At 46.8% G+C, this 16,463-nt stretch overlaps 1 protein-coding gene across 1 annotated transcript in view; it reads left to right on the top strand.

Annotated features, from left to right (window-relative positions):
• The first annotated feature begins 1,415 nt into the window (after window positions 1–1,415).
• CLDN10 (claudin 10) overlaps window positions 1,416–16,463 on the top strand; it is a 65,405-nt gene continuing 50,357 nt past the window's right edge. Inside the window, exon 1 of the mRNA XM_037377761.1 lies at window positions 1,416–1,629. Within this exon, the coding sequence (XP_037233658.1) occupies window positions 1,416–1,629 (214 nt within the window). The remainder of the gene's footprint in view (window positions 1,630–16,463) is intronic.

The following is a 16,463-nucleotide window of genomic DNA, read 5'->3' on the forward strand; positions in this document are numbered from 1 at the left end:
CTTGATGTGTGGGATGTGAGCCTACTGATTACTCTGAAAAGAAATTCTTTCTTGTAGTGTAATTCTCTGGTCTGCATCATCATACTTTTGGGTCCTACTTCTTAGTGCTGAGCCAAAGGCTGGTTAAAGTAGAGGTATCAGACGATGGTTCAACAGGACAATCTCAGTAAAACTTCTCTTGCTCTTTGACCGGAGTATCAATGATGTTTTAGGAGCCTTGATTATCCCTCCTTGAGCTCTGAAAAGTCTACAGAAAAACTGTGATGCCAAAGTTCAGTCTGGTGTTTATCATAGCTGTAACAGGGAGAAGCAACACCAGAAGCACCCAAAGGGGAAAAAATAGACTACTCTCATTGTCAAAAGTGATGGTGTATGCTCAATAACCAGAGTGATCTCATGTCACCAAATGGCATACAGTTACACCAAAGAGAAGAGGTGCATACTACTCCTTCAGAGAGGAGACCCAAAGGACTGGAGAATGAGGAGAGGAATGAATAAAACTGGAAGTTGGCATCTTAAAAGAGTGAAGGCCACACGGGCCTGCAAAACCCTGTGTAGGTCCCACACCAGTAATGGTGGTATATTCAGGAACGGGTAGTAGAATAGCTGTGTCAGTTTGATGCCGTGAGTGCCTACTACTTTAAAGATGACATTTTACTAAATCAGTGAAATTCTTTGAGGATTTTACACGGCGTGAGGTTGCAGCAGCTCAGTTAGTGGTGGCACAGATATTTCTGCACTATGTTCATTGTCCAGACATACCATAAGAAGCAGTAAATTTTCTACACTGACCAAAGAAGTCTCAATGGGGGCTACACAAGGTTCATTCGGCTGACTACTGCAGTTGCACCACTGCTCAGGGATGACTAGCTGTTTCCATTGTTGGCTCCAAGATGCTACTGTTTTAGAGGTGCTTATATGGTAGCTAGTTATGGCTGAACTAATTTCACAGCCTTTTAAAAATTTATTTTTCAAGTGTTGCATGATCCTGCTAAAATGTTATGGTAATCTGTTAAATAGCGCTGTACAGTTTGGACTCTGAACTTATTTTGCTAGATGCAATGGTTCTAAGTTTCCAATTAACTAAAAATTAAGCATTAACTGGAATACCTTAATTGAAAAAAATATTAAAACATTTTAATTAATTTTAACAATTAGAAATTAGTAAGTAAGTACTAGTAATTGCCTCCCATAAGGTCATAACTCGACTTTATTTCTAAACATTTGTAATGCCTAGGGCTTTTCTTAAATCACTCAAGCATGACAGTTTCTTTCAGCCACATTAACTTTCTGTAGCGTTACTAAAGTTGTTCAAGTATAATTTGCTTATGTTATGCCTTTTTGCTTACTCACATGACTAAAGTACTTTTCTCTCCACGCAGTGGCATTACTAAGTCCCTGGGTTACAGAGAAACATGCTAGGAATACAGATTATAGCTTTCATATTTTGTTTCTGTGGGCTAGGAGCTGCTATTGCTGCTACTGCATCAAATGAGTGGAAAGTCACTAGTCGAGCATCATCCGTTATCACTGCAACCTGGGTTTTCCAGGGTCTTTGGATGAACTGTGCTGGCAATGCACTGGGTGCTTTTCACTGCAGACCTCACCTTACCATCTTCAAAGTGGAAGGTAAGTAAGTGTAATTTTACTGGAACATACAGAGAGCTATGTGTATTGCAAGATGTGAGCCTGAGGAGAGAAAGATTATTTTGGCTTGTACAAGAGATTACGATTAAAGCAATGTGATGAATATAAGCAAAGGATATTGTAGGCAGAATATCAGAAACAACTTTGCAGGAAAGGTTTGTATTCCAAAAAAGACAGTAAACTCTACTTGTGGTTGGTAGCACATGATAAGTATACCGGACAAAGTTCCAGTAAATACACTATCAGTAACAAACCACTGCTAGCAAAAAGATGGACTAAACTGTCTTCCAGCTTTATTTTCCATGCAAAAATAAGCATCCTGCTTGCTGGATGAGGAGAAGAGGAAAGATAGCAAGGCTTGTGACACCTACCAGTACTCTTCCTAGTATCTAATGAAATTAGATAGCAAAGAACCACATCCATGAATACTATGCAAATATTCATATGCTGGTAATTAGGTGTGCATGTATGTACTTTCTGTATCACAGGCTAATGTTTTAACATTGAAAATCAAAGGTGTTCTGTTTCAGAATGTCCATTTTAATGGAAAGCATTGGATTCGGAAACGGTCTATCAGAGCGTAAAAACAAGTGGGATCTTCTTGCCTTGTATCAGGAACAGGTTTTCTCAGAGACAGGGACTAACCAAAAATTTGCTACACAGTGTGTTTTCTGTTTTGCTCTGTGTGTAAAGCAGTAAATGAAGAGGTTTGTTTTCCATTTGCTGTTAAGCCTTGAGACAGTAAGCAAGATAGTGTTTTCAGTGAAACAGTATGTAAGCATTCATGAGGGCAAGGGCAGAGGGACTGCTTCTCCTGGATGTGGGCAGCACGCAAGCAAGATGGAGTCAGGCTGGAGTAGGAAAAATGGATTAAGACACTGGAATTTTAGGCAAACAGAGAAGAAATCCAGACTAGACAGAACCACTCTTCCAAAGCTTTTATGAGACCAGAAAGAAGCACAATTCTCAGATATTAACAGGCAGTGGCTGAATGAGATATAAAATGTACTGTTGCACGGTTGTTACCATATTACATAAACAGGGTCATAGACGCACACCACACCTCACACACACACATGGAAACATGGAATCATGGGGACGTTACAGATCCATACCTTTTCTTGCCTTTCACACCCCTGCCACATCAGACTGTGTGCTGAGACATACAGATCAACTCTTGCATGTACAGAGGATTTTGAGATAAAACTCATTATCATTTTTGTACACATTTTATCATGCCCTGCTCCAAACCATCACAAATCTTACATGAGGGATGTGAATGGATAAGAAGAGTTTTACTTCTTTTAAAGAATGCTGTTCATCAAAAATGGCTTAAAAGGCATAGAAATTCACACATATGCTTTAAAAGTGAATATTATGTATCTTTGCAAATAACCATTTATACATTAATTCTGCTGAGATTTAAAGAAAAAAAGCACCAGCTTTTCTGAGGTACACATGATCAAATTTTTTTAAGCAATGTAAAGTACTTCAGTAACTAGAAACTGCCATTATTGCTATTATTAGTAGTACAAAAACTGCTTTCAGAACAATCAGCTTTAATCCGTTTGCCACTTTGTGTTGTTACTATTATTTGATCAGTAACAGATTGGAATCTGAATAAACAAAACACACATCACTACATGTGCATTCATTAAATATGTATTTATCTAAGTAAGATTTTGCTTATTTGCTGTTTAGAGTAACATAGACAACAAATTCACAACAAATTAAAGTACTGTACTCTTGTAAGAGAGTAGCAAGTTGCTGTAGTGACATTTAGGAAGTCTAATTTTAACCTGCCAGTGCATGCACCAGCAAAGGGTAATGTTACATGTAGCATAAACACTACTCAGAAGGAGTGAGGCATTTTGTCTGGAAAACCTGCTAAACATAAACTCCTGGTAATCCAAGGAAAACAAGAGTTCAACAGGGAAAGAGCTTTGCACTCTCATTCCGTCCTACATTGTAAAACAATAAAATGCTCAGATTAAAGAAGTACATCGTCGTTATTGACAAACTGACGTCAGGGTGGGCTGGCAATATAACTTTTTCTTCTGCATGTTTATGATTTTATGGAATCTATTTGCATTTTATCCTATAGCCAAAGATAACTCTGTTACACAAGCTCCTCACTGCATTCCTACCTATCCATCTTCAGGTTATCTCACAGAAATCATTAGTAATAAGTAACATAAGTCATTCTACTCCAAAGCAGATTTATTTGATCGTTAAAGTTTTGATTGTATTTTTGGGATGATTTTACAGGAGAGGCTTCTATGCAAGCTTTATGAAGTTTTAAGATTTTTTTACTATTTTGACAGTAAACAGAACAGACTCCAGAGGTCTTTCTTTGAACAGGATTACCCTGCGGTCATAGGCGGTATGTAGGTATTTGCCCGAACTGACTTTCAGCTACAGGACTAGTTGTGCTGATAGGAGCGTAGCCAAGGCAATAAGAGCTCACCTTCTGCAACCCAGCCCACCTACAGATCTTGAGGGGTTCATGTTTCTGGAAGTCTGGATTAGCACAACCATGCTGCTAACAGTATACAAGCTGGCTGGGCTCTTGTCAAATTGTACATTCACATGTACAGCCACAGTGTACTCCACTGCAGTGACCGAAACATTCAGATGGAAGATCTTGGGAGGAGTACAACGTATTTAATGTAGCACAGATAGTCATACTGTTGTAGCTACAGTCATTTAAGGCAATGTTTGTGGGAAGAAGCAGTATCTTTTATTAAATCAGCTGCTTTGGGAGAAGTATGAAACAAAGTCATTCATCAGATCTGACACAAAATACAGCAAGCTAAATGTTATCTGGGAACATTGCCTTTTCAGTTAACTTGGTTATGATTATCAGTGTGCTGGATATACTCACGGAAATTATGGGATCAAAACCAAGGGACCATTACACACAGGCACAAACTCAGTGTCAACAAATGCCAGAAATTAAAACTAGCAGAAAGACAATATTGTTTAACAAAACCACTAACCTGTGATTAACCTCTCAGTCCTTACCAGTAAGAAAGACCCTCAAGACCCTTCAAAGGGTTAGCCTGAGAACTAAAGCTCCTGACTCCACTGGAGTCAAAGCTATCATGGACTCCAGAAAGATACTGTTTATGACAGTGTTTCCACCCACACTGTCTCCTGCTAACTCCTCAGTGCTCTCTCTACAGGCAGTAGTTAACTCTATTCTCATTCTTCTCATGTTTATCATCCTGATTTTTACAATCTCAGAATTATCCACAGTTGACAAAAACTAGCTTTTAGTTGCCTAGCACTGCTTAGACGCTTTATTTAGGTATTTTGCCATTGGTGATGCAACAGAGAGCTGTTTCATTCACATAAGACAGAATTGTAACTAGCAAAATTTATTGTGCCCACATCCCTTTTCTGTGACACTTCCCTCATCTGTCAGGGCAGCTACTAGGCTTCTTCAAACAATTAGTTCAGCATCTGGCAAGCCTTGCCTACAGCGCTGTTTCATGACTCCTTTGCACTCTGATTTTCCATACCATACATTCAGGAAGGTGTAGCAGGAAGTAGAAGAAAAGATTCCTTGAATCCTTGCTTGTTAGAGCCTCTGATCTTCCGCTGGCATCTCTTAGTCTTGCTAGTGCCTGTTTTGATGGAGCCAGGTAGGGCAAGTAGTGCTATCCTGATGGTAGCCAATATGGAAAGTGCAATGCCCATGCATTCTGGGTCACATTGACAGGCAGATTCAGAGCTCCCATTTCACAAAGCTGCCACTGTAGTGCAGCTAAGGAGTGGAAGGAAGTTGAAACAAGGCAACTGCTATTGCAGCACCGGTACCCAGATCAGCCTTGCACAGTCAAACACCAATTGAGTTCATCGGGGTGTGGAGAGCAATTCCAGCCACGCTTTGGGGTGGCACTAGCAACTTTCCCAAAGGGCTCAGCCTAGAGCAGGAAAGGACTGACATGAGAGTTTCCCTCACTAGTCAGAAACTTACTGCCAAGGAAAACACACTAGCCATTTGATTGCTGCCAGCCGACAATGACCTGGCCAGATATTTGCGTGGCAGCCAAGGCCAGGCTTCTCCTGAGCCTATGAGGAGCAAACCTACTGCTAAGTCCCCCAGCAGCCAATGTTGCTGCTCCACACACATCACAAGTGGGGTTACATGGCGGGCAGGCTGAGTGAGGACTGGGGCCAGAGAATGCACTCCTGCTCCTCCCTGCCTACCTGCTGCCTGCTGCCTGCCAGATGCCCATGCCCTGCCCACACCCTGCCCGTTGCCCACTGCTTGCTCTCCCTCTGCGTCTTGCTGCCTGCCGCTGACCACCTGCTGCCTGCTCCCTGCCAGCTGCCTGCCCACTCCTTGCCTGCTCTTTGCCCACTGCCTGCCCTCCCACTGCCCGCTCCCTGCCCGCCTGCTGCCCACTCCCTGCCCACTGCCTGCCCTCTCACTGCCCACTGCCTGCCCACCTGCTGCCCACTCCCTGCCTTCTGCCTGCCCACTCTCTGCCTTCCCGCTGCCCATTCCCTGCCCACTGCCCTCCTACTGCCCACTCCCTGCCCTCCCGCTGCCCAGTCCCTGCCCACTCCCTTTCCTCCTGCTGCCTGCTCCCTGCCCACTCTCTGCCTGCTTCCTGCCTCCTGCCCGCTCCCTGCCCGCACCCTGCCCCCTGCCTGCTTCCCGCTCCCTGCCCACTCCCTGCCCCCTGCCCGCTCCCTGCTCCCGCCCGCTGCCCGCTCCCTGCCCGCTCTCTGCCCGCTCCCTGCTCCCGCTCTCTGCCCGCACCCTGCTCCCGCCAGCTGCCCGCTCCCTGCCCGCCCGCTGCCCGCTCCCTGCCCGCTCCCTGCTCCCGCCCGCTGCCCGCTCCCTGCCCGCCCGCTGCCCGCCCGCTGCCCGCTCCCTGCCCGCTCCCTGCCCGCTCCCTGCCCGCTCCCTGCTCCCGCTCCCTGCCCGCTCCCTGCCCGCCCGCTGCCCGCTCCCTGCCCGCTCCCTGCCCGCTCCCTGCTCCCGCCCGCTGCCCGCTCCCTGCCCGCCCGCTGCCCGCCCGCTGCCCGCTCCCTGCCCGCTCCCTGCCCGCTCCCTGCCCGCTCCCTGCTCCCGCTCCCTGCCCGCTCCCTGCCCGCCCGCTGCCCGCTCCCTGCCCGCTCCCTGCCCGCTCCCTGCTCCCGCCCGCTGCCCGCTCCCTGCCCGCCCGCTGCCCGCCCGCTGCCCGCTCCCTGCCCGCTCCCTGCCCGCTCCCTGCTCCCGCTCCCTGCCCGCTCCCTGCCCGCCCGCTGCCCGCTCCCTGCCCGCTCCCTGCCCGCTCCCTGCTCCCGCCCGCTGCCCGCTCCCTGCCCGCCCGCGGGAGGCGGGCGCGCTCCTCTCTCCATGGTGCTGCAAGGCGGCCCCGGGGACGCGCGGCCGTGCCCGGGGGGTGCCGCGCCGGCCGGCTGGGCCCGGCCGCTCCCTCTGCTCCCCGAACGGCCGCGTGCCTCGGCCCCGGCTTCCCCGGGCCGGCGGCAGGAGAGGAGCGGTGCAACCCAGCCAGAGCCGCGGCGGAGCAGCAGCGGCGGGCACTTCTGGGAGGTCCAAAGGGGAGAGGGCCGGGCAGTCACGCGGGGTGGATGGCTGCAGCCATCAGCAGGGAGAAATCCATCCGGGAGGTTTTCTTCAGACTGATGGCCGGCCAAGGAGAAGTCTGCTGAGGGGTACTCCGGGTAGTCAAAGGGACCGAGTCACGGGGGTCTGATACTCAGGTTAGAGGATAACTGTGCCTAAGAACTTTCCTGTAGCAAGCAAACCCTTCTAGGAGAAGCGCCAACAGAAGGGAGGTATGGTTGATTTGTGTTCAATAGACTAAGCTACCCCTCCATTAAGTTTTTCTGCCCAATGAGTACAATATCATTTGCTAATTTAGAAAAATAGTCAAAACAGCATTAGCAAAGTTGCATCAATATAAAAAGAAATAGACACTAGGATCAATAGCGCAAATTCGGTGACCGTGAGACATGGCCAGAATTTATCGCAGAGTTTTATGGCTTAATTCCAATGTAATCGCAATTTCTCAGCAGGCAGAAGGGTCACTGGACTGACTGAAATGCTGATTCCAGCACAGGGACTTTTGTGTATGCAGAGAAATGGTGTTAAGCCCTGGTAACAAAACGTTCTCCACTCTCACAGTTTGCTTCTCCATTGTAGCAAAAGCCTCTTTCCAAGCTCATGGCCTCCATTCTAATATTAGATGACTAGGCCTGCTCCCAGTCAAACAGGGTAGCCTGAAACGCATGTTTGGTCTCTAGGGGAAGCTGGTAATGCACTAGAGGTCACGAGACATTGTTACAATATACAGCAATATTTTTTTTTTAATCTGTTGTATTGTATATTGTTGCCCACCCTCTCCCCTCTCCCCACCCCCAACAGTGAAAGAAGAACATCAATTGAAAAGTTCAGCCTGGGTAGGCGTTATTCTGTTTCAAGTAAGGGAAGGAATTGATTCGTATGCAGTAGAGCCATTCATGAAGCAGAGAGCCATGTTTGACCTAGAAGTCCCTGTTAGAACAGATGTGAACTGAAGGAGGGGGCTAATTCCCAAGTATCTAAGAGATTTCCCCCTAGTGAGCTCCACCAACAGCTTTGCAGTAGCTCCAGAGCAAAACCCAGGGCTTCTGTGGAGATGGAAGGCTGCTTCCTAGAGGAAGCGTTCAGAGCCCAGGAATCCCCCAAGAGGCAGGACAACTCTGGGAAACACACATTTTTGGATCTCAGAGCTGGAACACAGGTTAGAGATTTTGAAGTGGTTCACAAGGAATCCTGATGCCAAATTTTGTTTTCTCTTTGAGCTCTCTGTTTCCAAGATTTTAATCTAGAAGATCTGGAAATTCATGAATCTAAACCACAATGAATCACTGTTTACTGCTATTTACTGTGAAGACTGTCTGGCTCTGACCAACTACTTGCACCAGAACAGACCAGAGCTATGGGGCAGACTGGAAAGAGGTGTGCCTACTGCAGCCAGAAAGATACACAAAGTAAGTCCAAGAACTGCAGGACCAGACTGCATGGGCCAGCTGGAAAACACTGACCGTGGAGGTTTTCACAGACAGCTGCCATTTTGGAGGAGAAGCTGGTGGCAGGTTACAAAGGATAGGCTCTGACACTGCTTTAAAATCTGCAGGATTTCAGGAAAACATAAGGCATTGCAGACCAGCTGTCCTTTTTAGCTCTTGTTTAGATCTGGCGATTTGACAGCATCTCTTCAATCCTCTTTTTGTGCTATAAGCCTTCTGTCTTCCCACCTCTGTACAAGAGCAGAGGTTATGGTGCTGAGATCTTTTTCACTTTTCTCAAAACCTGGAGAAGAGCTTGTGCCAGGTGGACAGTCCCCCACAGGTGGTCTTCATTTGCAGAAAATCAGTGAGGCAATCTGGAAGGTGTAAAGTGCTGCTATTTGCTCGCATGGTTTCCACAAAGCTGGTGCAAGGATGGGAATGCAAAGCTTGTTATTGGGGCATTAATAACAAAGCCCTTTCATCTTCTAATACTCATGCCAGGATAGATTGTTATCTTTATTTTGCTTTTAGCTGTCTTTGATTACTCCTACATAGCAGCAGAGAGTGTACTGCAAAATGAATAGGACTCAGCAGTAATTGGTATGCAGCCAATGTCTTAAAATACCTTTGTTCAAACAGGTTTTTTACCCTGGTCTGCCTTGTGAACACCAAGGTGGGTGGGGAGCTTCCCTCTAGTGTGCACTGAGGAGCCTAAGGCTAGTGTACCTTTTCTAATCTTTCTAAGCAGTTGTGCTACAACCAGCGCTTCATTCAAAGTTACAGAGATACAATCCATTTCATTTTCACAAATCCCTGCAGCAGGAGGGGAGAGGAGACCTGGCAAAAACAGCCATGGTAGGTGGATGGGTGAGAGAAGGAGAGAGAAATACAAATCATTAAAACTGATTTATCAGTTTTGGAATTCATACTGCTGAGATTCAAGATTTTAAATCTTTAGCCTTCTAGCACATACGACATTTTCCGGGAGCGGTACAAGGGGGAGGAGAGAGGCTGAGCAGCAAAGAGCTGGGGAATGGGTATGGGAAAATCAGTGTAGCCAATGGTCATGAGATGAGAAACTGGGGGGGGGGGGGGGGGGGGGGAGTGTGTGTGTGTGGTGTGTGAAGTACTTAAAAATCATCTCTGCTGTGGATACCATATGGAGTTGGCTGGGCAAGTGTGAGTTAAGTGGCAATTTGGTAGCAAAAACAAATTGCTACACAGACAATAGGGGTATTAAATCCCTCAATGCAGGTGTTATTCTGTCTTACAGTACTTACACACAGTTTTGCAATGTCAAGCAAGATGCTAGATGAGTGCAGCCATTTTAATAGAGCTGTACACATGGGATTCCTCTCCATATTCCATATGCACCTAGCCTTACAGTGTCTGGTTATCCTTATAAGCCTTCTCTGGAGTGGGTGCCATGGGACTCTGGTGGTTTAGAGGCTGATTGATGTATCTTCTTGGGTGTTTCACTGATTCAAATTAAATCAAATACTTGGAGCAGAGGTGTTACCAGGGGTGTTACTGAGGGCTTCAGATTCCCGTTTTTTCAGAGCACTTGTTCCTTGACTCAGTCCTAGCGCCAGTGCTGTGAGGGACTTCTGGCTGTGCCCAACAGATGCCAGCAATCCACTCGGTCTTCTCTCTACAGAGTAGACATTGAAGTCCAAGGCTCCTGCATGGCTTTTCTCTCCAGGGATACATTTCCTAACAGAGGAGAGAGGACATCAACTCGGGTGGCTGTGCCTTAAAACAGGGCTTTGTTATTTTCTAGGGCACTTCTTTTTCGTGCTCACAGTCCATGGCCTCATTTGCCCAGCACAACCAGGCAGCAGCCCATGGACCTGATGACCAAACAATCAGCACAGGGGCAAGCAGCCAGGGGTGCAGGAGGTGAGGCAGAGGTCTGGAAGCTGGGCAGCTGAGAAGGGTCCCAAGCTGAACGTACAAGATAAACAGGCCTGGCAGCAGGGTACCTGGCAAGGAAAGGAGCACTTCCGATGACATTTCACTATTGAGGTGAAGAAGCAGCACCTCCCTTTTGATGGTATTCAGGATTTAATAATGGGTTTGTGTCATTAAAATCTTCCTGGATTTTATTACTTTTCTTTTTTTTTAAGACACATATATTCGAAACAAAATTCAGGTCACAAAGCCAAGCATTCAAACCTTCATTCATTTCACTATTAATAATAAACTAGCAAAGTCTTCCTGTTCCAAGGGATTCTTTCTGTTGGACAGAAATGAGCAGAAAGGCATGAAACCAGGATCAAAGGAAACAGAACAAGAGACGTTAGAAGGAGTAATTTGATGAGGTGGCACAGATAACCAACAACCCTGCCAGAATCTGTTAGTGCTGACCCTATGAACTCACATTTAACTAGCTGAGGTCACTCAAGAACAAAGATGGTGGCTAAATAGGATTGACCTATAGAACAAGATGGCCTTATTTCTACTTCATGCCTGGTGCGGGACTGACGGGGGATAAGCAGATGTGCTGGCCTGGAGAGACAGTTGGAAAAACAGATTCCTGTTCTTCACCTACAGTGACCCTTTATGGGATGCTAGGAGAGCCTGTTCAGCCTGTCCAAATATTTTAAAAAATAGAACTTAATAATTTATGGTATTAATCTGACAAAGCATATATTGAAATTCAGGCACATGCAAAGTTTCCTGAGAACGTTTTGTTCATCTGTCACCTTAAATACCTTGTACTGGTCACCCAGATATTTGCCCTCTAAATTTCTAAAAGAGGTCCTGAAACAGTTAAAAAAGCAGAGGCACTGAAGACTTCTGAAGACCATGCCCAACAGTCTACTGATGTGATCATTTTACAGTTATGTTTCTGTTTTACCGTGTTAACTTTTCCAAAGTAAATGTATGTTAGTCTGGAGGTAATTAACAAAGCTGTAGTAAAATGCATCCTCAGGATTAACTTCCTTAAAGACAGAATTTTAAAATTCCACATCCTGAGCTAAGATTTATGTTATACTATCAAACAGTTTTCCATAAATCAAGACTTCCATGCCATAGATTTTAATACTGTACACCATCAACTGGATATGTTATTCATCTGTTATAAGGTGATTTTAGGTTAGACTCCAAAATTTCCTTGCTAGCCCCCATTTCCCCAAAAGTTCATTACAGACACTCTACTGGTATTTGAAAGAGTATGACTGCATAACCTGACAGTCAAAATGAGAAGCAAAACTGAATACTTGAATATTCTCACAGATTTGCTTTCATAATAACATATATACTGGTTTTCTACCAGGTCCATTCTACCAATTTTATACTTGCTATTATTTTTGTACCCAGTGGAGATGTGAGGATACTCTTCTGCAGATTGCAGTCAGGCACAAAGATGTGTCCTGGGCTTATATTCAGGGGAGCAGACAACTGATTCATATTTCCAGAGGAAATGAGAGTTCCGAAGTACTGAATTTCCGCTGCAGATGGAAATCCGCCAAATTCTTCTAATATTTGGAGACTGCCTTTTCCTTCTTCACAAATGAATTTCTAAACAATAACACAGAATGTCAGATAAAAGCCTTTCTATTGATATTCCATCCTGTAAGCAGCAAAAACAGAAACCAAACCCCAGCCACTAAGAAACAGTGAAAGTTACTCACTAACCGTATCCTGGGTGACCAGGAGAACAGGACTCTCCAGAGGTATAAACAGCTTCTCCATTGCAAGACCACCATGAGCCCAAGCAGCTGCCCCAGGCTGGCATCCCATCCCAAGCAAGCAACACACCGCATACTGGGCCCTGAGTCATCCACCTTTTGTTAATAACAGAAGTAGCTATGTCACAATGTGGGGAAAAGAGGCATTTTAATTAACCAAATAATCATTAATGACATCTGGCTTTTCCACAGCATATTTTTAATGGAAATGTTCCACCTTACAAAACAGATGATACAATTATATTCTAGAAAAACTGATGCAATGAATTTACACCACCTTTCAACATCTTCATGCTGCAAGTATTTTTGCTTTACTCAGTGGCAATTACAAAACCTCCACTATCATGTTAACTTAATATTGTCCCTAGAAACTCAGTTCTTCACAGAAATTCAGCATTTCTTCATATTCATTGAAGAGTGCTGGTGAAGAGGGCTTTAAACTAAAGTTGCCAGGAGAGGGGAACTTCACTCCATCCCAGTCTTACCAGTTTGATGCCAGCGACAGCAACAGATGCCCAGAGAGTGGAAAGGGATGGCAGGGCAGCAGGAGAGCACCTGCAGAGCAGCACAAGAGAATTCCAGCTGCTCCAGCCAGGAAGTTAGCTTCCTTGGGAACCCAGCTTAAATACCTCTACGCAAACACAGGTAGCATGGAGAATAAACAAGAGGACTTAGAGACACGTGCATGCCTGCAGGGCTGTGATCTTATTGGCATCATGGAGACATGGTGGGATGGCTCCTATGACTGGGGTGTTGGAATGGAAGGATACAGGCTCATTAGGAAGGACAGGCAGGGGACATGAGGGGGAGGTGTCACCCTCTATGTCAGCAACCAGCTGGAGTGCATGGAGCTGTGCCTGGGGGTGGATGAGGAGCTGACTGAGAGCTTATGGCTCACAATTAAACAGAGGGCAGGGACAGGTGGCATTATAATGGGGGTCTCCTACACCCAAACAGGCCACCCAACCAGGAAGACTGAGTGGATGAGGCCCTTTATAGGCAGATAGGATCTGCCTCATGTTCACAATCCCTAGTCCTCATGGGGGACTTCAACCACCCCGATACCTGTTGGAGGGACAACACAGCAGGGCATGGGCAATCCAGGAGGTTCTTGGAATGCCCTGACGGTAACTTCCTTCTCCAAGTGCTAGAGGAGCCAAGGAGGGGAAGTGCCATGCTGGATTTTGTTCTCACTAACAAGGAGGGGCTCGTGGGGAATGTGGATCTCAAGGGCAGACTTGGCTGCAGTGACCATGAAATGGTGGAGTTCAAGATTCTTAGGACAGTGAGGAGGGTGCACAGCCAGCTCACTGCCTTGAACTTTAGGAGAGCTGACTTTGGTCTCTTCAGGGATCTGCTTGATAGAGTACCATGGGACAGAGTTCTGGAGGGAAGAAGCACCCAGGGAAGCTGGTTAATATTCAAGGATCACCTTCTTCAAGCTCAGGATTTGATGCATCCCAACAAAGGCAAAGTTGGGCAAAAACACCAGGAGGCCTGCATGGATGAACAAGAAGCTCCTGGAGAAACTCAAACACAAAAAGGAAGCCTACAGGTGGTGGAAGCAAGGACAGGTAGCCTGGGAAGAATACAGAGAAACTGTCCGAGAAGCCAGGGGTCGAGTTAGGAAAGCTGAAGCCCTGACAGAATTAAATCTGGCTAGAAACACCAAGGGCAACAAGAAAAGCTTCTATAGGTACATTGGTGATAAAAGGGAGACTAGGGAAAATGTAGGCCCTCTCCAGAAGGAAATGGGAGGCCTGGTTACCCAGGATGTGGAGGAGGCTGTGGTACTCGATGACTTTTTTGCCTCAGTCTTCACTGGCAAGTGCTCCAGCCACACCGCCCAAGCCACAGAAGGCAAAGGCAGGGACTGGGAGAATGAAGAGCTGCCCACTGTAGGAGAAGATCAAGTTCGAGATTATCTAAGGAACCTGAAGGTGCGCAAGTCCATGGGACCTGATGAGATGCATCCATGGGTCCTGAGGGAACTGGTGGATGAAGTGGATAAACCACTCTCCATCATATTTGAGAAGTTGTGGCAGTGTGGTGAAGTTCCCACTGGCGGGAAGAAGGGAGATATAGCCCACATTTTTTAAAAGGATAAAAAGGAAGAGCCAGGGAACTACAAGCCAGTACGTCTCACCTCTGTACCTGGCAAGATCCTCCTGAAAAGTATGCTAAGGCACATGGGAAATAAGGAGGTGACTGGTGACAGCCAACATGGCTTCACTAAGGGCAAATTGTGCCTGACAAATGGCCTTCTGTGATGGAGTTACAGTGTTTTTGGATCAGGGAAGAGCAACCGACATCACCTTCCTGGACTTGTGCAAAGCATTTGACACCATCCCGCATGACATCCTTGCCTTTAAACTGGAGAGACGTGTTTGACAGATGGACCACTGGGTGGATAAGGAATAAGCTGGATGGTCTCACTCAAGGACTTGCAGTCAATGGCTTGACATTCAAGTGGAGACCATTGATGAGTGGTGTTTCTCAGAGGCTGGCATTGGGACCAGCACTGTTTAACATCTTTGTCAGCAACACGGACAGTGGGACTGAGCACACCCTTGGTGAGTTTGCCAGTGACACCAAGCTGCATGGTGGGGTCAACATGCTGGAGGGAAGGGTTGCCATCAGAGGGATCTTGACAGGCTTGAGAGGTGGACCCAAGCAAACCTCGTGAAGTTCAACAAGGCCACGTGCAAGGTCCTGCACATGGGTTGGGACAACCCCCAGTATCAATACAGGCTGGGCAGAGAATGGATTGAGAGCAGCTCTGTTGAGAAAGATTTTGGTGTGTTGTTGAACACACCAACAAGAAGCTCAACATGAGCTGGCAAAGTGCACTTGAAGCCCAGAAAGCCAACTGAACCCTGGGCTGCATCAAAAGAAGCGAGGCCAGCAGGTTGAGGGAGGCAATTGTCCCCTCTACTCTGCTCTTGTGAGATCCCACCTGGAGTCCTGCCTTCAGCTCTAGAGCCCCCAACATAAAAAGGACATAGACCTGTTGGAGCGAGTCCAGAGGAGGGCCATGAAGATGATCAGAGGGCTGGAGCACCTCTCCTGTGAAGACAGGCTGAGAGAGTTGGGGTTGTGCAGCCTGGAGAAGAGAAGGCTCCAGGGAGACCTTATAGCACCTTCCAGTAGCTAAAGGGGGCCTACAAGAAAGCTGGAGAGGGACTTTTTACAAGGGCTTGTAACGATAGAACAAGGGGTGATGGCTTTAAACTGAGAGAGGGTAGATTTAGATTAGATCTGAGGAAGAAATTCCTCACTGTGAGGGTGGTGAGGCACTGGAACAGGTTGCCCAGAGAAGCTGTGGATGTCCCATCCCTGGAAGTGTTCAAGGCCAGGTTGGATGGAGCTTTGAACAGCCTGGTCTAGTGGCAGATGTCCCTGCCCATGGCAGGGGGTTGGAACTAAATGATCTTTAAGTTCCCTTCCAACCCAAACCATTTTATAATTCTATGATTTTCAAGTGTCAGTGACTCTTGTGCCTCTGTGTGCAGCAAGGCTCAGGTCCTTTTCAACAGACCTATTTGCCTGCCTTGTTGCAGGGCTGCCACCCAACAGGGTTTTTGACCCTCATGAATGCATCCCTGTTCAGATTGAAGCTCCCTGCTTTCCTGTTGAGCTGGGTGTCATCTTACTAGGCTACAAAAATCTCCATGTTGGGTGTACGCAGAGGTGGGATTTGTTGAAATGCTGATGCAACCTGACAAAAATGCTCCACCATATGAGAAGTCACCCATTGTCCGACTCAAAGCCCTGGACCTCAACTTTTAAAACAAGGGCACCCACCACAGCCAGGGACAGGATGTAAGTGGAAGGCAGAAAATTTGTTTTCCTCCTTACCAGGGATTTGGGTCAATTCCTGCTGAGTCAGAAAGACTCGCTGCCCTGATGGCAGCCAGAACTCGCCCCACAGTCCCAGAGGTTGAGCAAGCACCACAGGCTGGCACTGTTCACTGAGCTCTGCCAGGGACCTCACTGCCTGGGGCACTGTGATCACAGTATGGCCATCCTGCACACCCCCTGCCAACCCCATGGACTTCATCTTGTTTTCTTTTCTCCCTCAACCTTATTGTCCCAAGGGCATCT

This window comes from Falco rusticolus, chromosome 2, assembly GCF_015220075.1.
Source record: "Falco rusticolus isolate bFalRus1 chromosome 2, bFalRus1.pri, whole genome shotgun sequence".
Taxonomy (NCBI): Eukaryota; Metazoa; Chordata; class Aves; order Falconiformes; family Falconidae; genus Falco; species Falco rusticolus.